The sequence below is a fragment of the Lithobates pipiens genome, unplaced genomic scaffold, assembly GCF_037356315.1.
Source record: "Lithobates pipiens isolate NorthernLeopardFrog02 unplaced genomic scaffold, aLitPip1_a1.2 Scaffold_3, whole genome shotgun sequence".
Classification (NCBI taxonomy): Eukaryota; Metazoa; Chordata; class Amphibia; order Anura; family Ranidae; genus Lithobates; species Lithobates pipiens.
In genome coordinates, this window is record NW_027507790.1 from 50,190,485 (window position 1) to 50,197,484 (window position 7,000).

The following is a 7,000-nucleotide window of genomic DNA, read 5'->3' on the forward strand; positions in this document are numbered from 1 at the left end:
ATATATAAAACTTATATGTATAATAAGTTGTATAGTACATAATACAAATTAGTAAATAATACTAATAAATATGTATTTATATTTATTAACTTTTACTTGTATATATATCATTAAATTATACCTTTAGTAAACAACTCACCATTTGTAAAAAAAAAAAAAAAAAAACCCACTGAACTACGAATCTGAACTTGTTTTGCAAATATTTGATTTCTAACAAGAAGAGCCACACTGTTGTTATTTTCTTAGAAAATGACATTTATTTATTTTGAAAATACAAAGAAACTTTGGTAGACCTTTTCACTGTATACATTTAAATAAATGTTTTTAATTAATAGAGAATTACAATACAGCATATAAAAACACATTACAATGTAACATTGCAACAAGGTACCAAAATGATCATCTGAGCACTGTGAGGAAATATCCAGTTCATCAATAATAATAATAAAAAAAAAACATAAATCAAACTCTGTTTCAACAATGCAGCCATTCTGAAATCTGTGGATTACAGCTTTGCATAGAATGCACAGTACTATGTGACAATACTTTTTGTTCTGAAAATGCTCTTTAAGGTTTAATACTCCTGCATATGGGAAAGGGTCAATCAGGATTTTTTTTCTTATGCTGGTTATGCATCAATGAGCAAAAATGAACGGTACTAAATGAGCATTACAATTATTATGTTATTTTTTTAGGGTAATAGTTTGTCCTGACAAAGTCAAAACTCCAACTGAATTCACCCTAATGTATGTCTCAGAGCAAACGATTACTTGAAATGATGAAACCTATGATTAATGATTAGTTGTCACATTTATGGCCAATTTAATGAAAAAATTCAAATAAAGTAGGCTTAATTTAACAAGGACAGAGTCATGGGAAACTATTCACAGCATAATTATACTAAAAGTCATCCTGCTTTTGAATTTGCATGTATACTTTTGGATTATGAATTTGGATGTATACATTCCCTAGAGAATTATTGAACTCTGATCATTTTAATGGATGATAACACAACTTTGCCATTCAGATCAACACAAATCTAAGCCATAAAAAAAGCCTTGTAACAAATATAACACATAACTGTTCTACTTAAGCCTGAATTGAAATATTACATCAATTAAGTGCCCTCTTTTACTTGATCTTGTTGGTATGTAAACTAATTTATTCATACAGCAAAATAATATATGTTCATTTCTTACACAATACTTCTCAGTCCAGTCATATGACAAGCAAAGACCTTCAAATTTCTCTCCAGCTTGCTGAAAGGCACTTGGATTTTTCCAAATTGATCTACAATCTACTTAATTGCCTTGTCCTCTATGGCAGAGATGATAAACAGACAATAGGCACCATTGTGAGTCCTATAGGCAGAGTACTGGTGTTGTGAAATGTATTGAGGAACATACAGATCTTCAGGATGGAAGGGTTGTGTTCTGAAAGCATACAATTGTTGGTTATATAAACATGAGGTCGTGTAAAGTCCAGTTGTAATTAAAAATGTACAGTATACATGATGAGAACCCTGTGGGCATCCATTGGGACAGATGTCACTGGAGTGAGCCATCCAAGAAGTGAAGGATCTCTGCCAATGTGTATATATGGAGGAACATTCAGGCCTTCAGGGTGGCAGGGTGATGTTCTGGAAACATACAATTGTTGGGTATATACATGGGATGTCATGAAAAATGTTCTCTATACATAATGGGGACCCTGTGGGTACCCTTTAGGGCAGATGTCACTGGAATGAACCATCCAAGAAGTGAAGGGTCTCTGCCAATATGTATACATTGAGGACATACAGATCTTCATGGTGGAACGGTTGTGCTCTGGAAGCATAAAAATGTTGGGTGCACAGGATGTCATGTAAAGTCCAGTTGTCAGGAAAAGGGTGCTGTGTACATAAAGAGGACCCTGTGGCCATCCTTTGGGACAGATGTCACTGGAATGAGCCATCCAAAAAGTCAAGAGTCTCTGCCAATATATATACATAGAGGAACATACAGATCTTCAGGGTTGGAAGGGTTGTGGAAGCATACAATTGTCAGTTATATACACAGGGTCTCATGAAAAGTCCAGTTTTCATTAAAAATATGTAGTATACATAATGAGGACCCTGTAGGAATCCATTGGGAAAGACATCCAAGAAGTGAAGGCTCTCTGACAAAATGTATACATGGAGGTACACAGATCTTCAGGGTGGCAGGGTTGTGTTCTGGAAACAGAATTGTCGGGTATATACACAATGTGACAGGAAAAGTCCAGTTCATCAGGAAAATGTGCAGTATACATAATGAGGACCCTGTGGGTATCCATCAGGGCAGACATCCAAGAAGGGAAGGGTCTCTGCCAATATGAATTTAGGAAGAGTAGCACCCTGCCTGTCCTTATACATAGTTCTTTTTGTCATAGTCCCCATTGGAGGTGGGTCTCCTAGAGGCAGAGTATCTGACAGGTGGGGTGAACTGGCCTTTCATTGGGCACGAGAGGCAGAGGAGCACGCCCCCGAAGAACAGGAGAGCGGTAGCCGCCCAGCCCACGTACAGGGCAGCCCCCATTTCCCTCTTCTTGGAGGATGGGACGAGGGGGTCGTAGAACTCCCGGATGACTATGTTGGCTGTCCAGCAGAGGGGGATGAGGACCAGGAGGCCGGCCAAGATGTAGATGATTCCTCCAGCGAACAATATTCGGCCCTTCACCTTGCTGCCCTGGTAGCACACCGTGCACTGAGCTCCAACCACGGACACCAGAAGTCCGATCAAGCCCACGATGGATGCCATGACCGTGAGAGCCCGGCCAGCCTGGAGCTCCTTGGGCAAGGCTAGGATGGAGTCATAGATCTTACATTGCATCTGGCCCGTACTCTGCACCGCACATTGCATCCATAGACCTTCCCAGATGAACTGTGCCACCACGATGTTCTGTTCTATGAAGGCGGACACCTGCCACATTGGGAGGGCACAGGTCAGGATCACCCCGACCCAGCCGATGATGCTGATGGCCATACCGAATATCTCCAGAGCTATGGAACCCATGATGATGATGTGATGATGATAGTCAGAGCTGGACCGGTCCTCCTCCAATCACTCCGCACTCTCTGCACAGCGGACAGCAATCTGACTTCAAACTCCCGCATCTCCAATAAGTAGTGCTCCGAGCCCCGCTCCTCCTCCCCACGGGGGAACGCAGCCAGCCAATCATCAGCTGCAGCATCCCGCCTCCACCAATGACAAGCCGCGGGATGACAGCTGAGTGACGAGTAGTGGAAGGCGCTGGAGGGGAGCCAGGAGCGAGCAGCACCTGCCGGAGGAAGGAGGACGGCCACTCTAACTAAAGGAAAACACATTGCAAGACACAACAGAAGAAAGGAAAAGAGTGGCAGAGCTGGACATGTGTCAGCACAGCATGACTGTTCTCTTCCTCCCGGAGTCTCACAGGAAGGGGGATGGCAGCACAATAGACATTCAATGACAGATCCAATACAATGGGAGAGATCAGATACAACAGGAGAGATCCAATGCAATAGGAGAGATCCAGTACAATAGGAGAGATCCAGTACAATAGGAGAGATCAAATACAAACAGGAGAGATCCAGTACAAACAGGAGAGATCCAGTACAGGAGAGATCAAATACAACAGGAGAGATCCAGTACAACAGGAGAGATCAAATAGAACAGGATAAATCCAATACAATAGGAGAGATTCAAACCAACAAGAGAGATCCAGTACAACAGGAGAGATCAAATAAAATAGGAGAGATCCAATACAACAGGATAGATCCAATACAATAAAGGAGATCCAATACAATAGGAGAAATCCAATACAATAGGAGAAATCCAATACAACAGGATAGATCCAATACAATAAAGGAGATCCAATACAATAGGAGAAATCCAATACAATAGGAGAAATCCAATACAACAGGATAGATCCAATACAATAGGAGAGATCCAATACAATAGGAGAGATCCAATACAATAAGAGAGATCCAATACAATAGGAGAGATCCAGGGGTCAAGTCCTGGGGGGAAAAAGTGTGGGAACTCCCACCCAAGATCCACCCCCCCCCCACCAAAAAATAAAAATAAAAAAAATGATATGCTCATATTCATATATATTTCACAGAAAATACAGTGCAACATTTATTGTAAAGTGCCAGTTTACAAAAACAAAATAAGTTAACTTGTCAAACTAACAGAATAATCACTACAATGGGTGATGATCTTTCCCTCGCAGGGAATTTCTAACACAAATACACCCTGTTCCAAATTATTCCTCCCACTGACACCAATGATGAGACACTATTATTTCCTATGACACCAATGATGGGGCACTAATCCTCCCACTGACACCAATGATGGGGCATTATTCCTCCAACTGACACCAATGATGGGACACTATTCCTCACACTGACACCAATGATGAGGCTCTATCCCTCCCACTTGCACCAATGATGAGGAACTATTCCTCCCACTTGCACCAATGATGAGTCACTATTCCTCCCACTGACACCAATGATGGGGGACTAATCCTTCCACCAGAGAGCAGGTGTTCCCATCAGAGTGCCCTCCATCAGAGAGCAGGTATCCCCATCAGAGTGTCCCCAGAGTTCCCCATCAGAGTTGTGACTGAGCCATCAGAAAGTAGAAAAACGTGTACCTGGATAAGTCCTTGACGAAGGGCACTAATGAGGATAGGAAGCACTGATCTGCACTAATAGGCAGCACTGATAGGTGGCACTGATGGGCACTAATAGGCAGCATAGATGATCACTGATGGGGGGCATTGATAGGTGGTGCTGACAGGCATCACTGATAGGCACTGATTTCTAGCACTGGAGGGCACTAATTGGCAGCACTGTTGGGGTTGCACTGATTATCAGTGTAGATGCCCCTGTGTGGATTTGCCAGTTATCGGCTCTCCTCATGCGCTGTCAGCGTGAGGAGAGGAATACCTATAACTTGCAAATCCTGTTTACACAGTGATCAGCTGTGATCGGACAAAGCTGGGCACATAGTAAAGAGCCGCTGTGACTGGCTCTTTACCCCAATCTGTGATTGGCTGTGAAGAGGTTAAAGTCCTCCCTCAGGCTGCAGTCTCACTTAAAGGGTATGTTATCCCAACAGGTCATATTCCTGATATGTGCCTGCTTGTACTTGTATGAAAAGTTATCCTGTTATCTTTGTATTGCTTCCTTTGTGAAACCCCTGTTGATCCTGCCAGTTCCTCTGCTTTCCTATTATAAACAGACCACACTAAGCAGGAGAACACACCATGGTTAGTTCTCTGGCTGCGCTGGGAACTCAGCCTGCTCTCCTCCATTGATCAGACTTGTCATGTCCCCCCTTCACAGCCATTCACTGGAAAAATCAGTGTGTTGTTGCTTCTCCACCCCCCAGCTCTTATGTACCTGAGAACACAGGGGACAGAGGGAATATAAAGAAGGGAAATATAATGTATTTTTTAATGTTTTTGTCATATCTATACACAAATGTTTTGTCTTTCATTTCTATTTTAAACTGAATGGGTTGTTTTACAAGGTGTTCGTTTACAATCACTTTAAAGTGAAATTCTTGCATGGCCTTCTCCCAAAGAGTCTTCCCCTGGATAACTTAAATGATGCTGGGCCTCTCCACAATTTGAGATGGCACCGGACCACCTCCGAATCCTTCCTTCAGTTTTCTTTGCCTCGGGCTAGCCAGCTGCGAGACATAAAGTCGGGTGGATCCGCACCCCAGGCCATAGGCATCCTGGGGGCTGGTCAGGAGGACCAGGACCATGCAGTCAGAACATACTTCTGGCCCGGAACCCCCGAAACACGTGACATCCGCATCTTAACCACTTAAGCCCCAGACCAATTGTCAGCCTAAGGACCAGAGGTCTTTTTACAATTTCGCACTGCACTGTTTAACTGGTAATTGCGCGGTCATGCAATGTTGTACCCAAACTAAATTTGCGTCCTTTTCTTCACACAAATAGAGCTTTCTTTTGATGGTATTTTATTGCCTCTGCGATTTTTATTTTTATGATATAAATGGAAAAAGACTGAAAATTTTGAAAAAAAAAAAAGATTTTCTACTTTTTGTTGTAAGAAAAATCAAATAAACTCAATTTTAGTCATAAATTTAGGCCAAAATGTATTCAGCCACATGTCTTTAGTAAAAAAAAATGTCAATAAGCGTATATATATTGGTTTGCGCAAAAGTTATAGTGTCTACAAACTAGAGTACATTTTCTGGAATTTACACAGCTTTTAATTTATAGCTGCCTATCTCATTTCTTGAGGTGCTAAAATAGCAGGGCAGTACAACCCCCCCCCCCAAATGACCCTATTTTGGAAAGTAGACACCCCAAGGAAATTGCTGAGAGGCATGTTGAGCCCATTGAATTTTTTTTTTTTGTCCCAAGTGATTGAATAATGACAAAAAAAAAAAAGTTTACAAAAAGTTGTCACTAAATGATATATTGCTCACACATGCCATAGTTATATGTGGAATTGCACCCCAAAATATATTCTGCTGCTTCTCCTAAATACGGGGATACTACATGTGTGGGACTTTTTGGGAGCCTAGCCATGTACGGCACCCCGAAAACCAATCACTGCCTTCAGGATTTCTAAGGGTGCAAATTTTTGATTTCACTCCTCGCTACCTATCACAGTTTCGAAGGCCATAAAATGCCAAAATAACACAACCCCCCCCCCCCAAATGACCCCATTTTGGAAAGTAGATACCCCAAGCTATTTACTGAGAGGCATGTTGAGTCCATGGAATATTTTATATTTTGACACAAGTTGCGGGAATATTACAAACTTTTTTTTTTTTTTGCACAAAGTTGTCACTAAATGATATATTGCTCACAAATGCTATGGGCATATGTGAAATTACACACCAAAATACATTCTGCTGCTTCTCCTGAGTATGGGGATACCACATGTGGGGGACTTTTTGGGAGCCTAGCCGCGTACGGGACCCCAAAAACCAAGCACTGCGATCGCAGGGAT

At 41.9% G+C, this 7,000-nt stretch overlaps 1 protein-coding gene across 1 annotated transcript; it reads right to left on the bottom strand.

Moving 5' to 3' along the window:
• Positions 1 to 231: 231 nt before the first annotated feature.
• Positions 232 to 3,125, bottom strand: CLDN5 (claudin 5). Its single transcript, XM_077461655.1, has one exon. It carries the CDS (start codon positions 3,030 to 3,032, stop codon positions 2,385 to 2,387), a length of 648 nt encoding a protein of 215 aa, XP_077317781.1. The 5' UTR covers positions 3,033 to 3,125; the 3' UTR covers positions 232 to 2,384.
• Between the last annotated feature and the right edge of the window lie 3,875 nt (positions 3,126 to 7,000).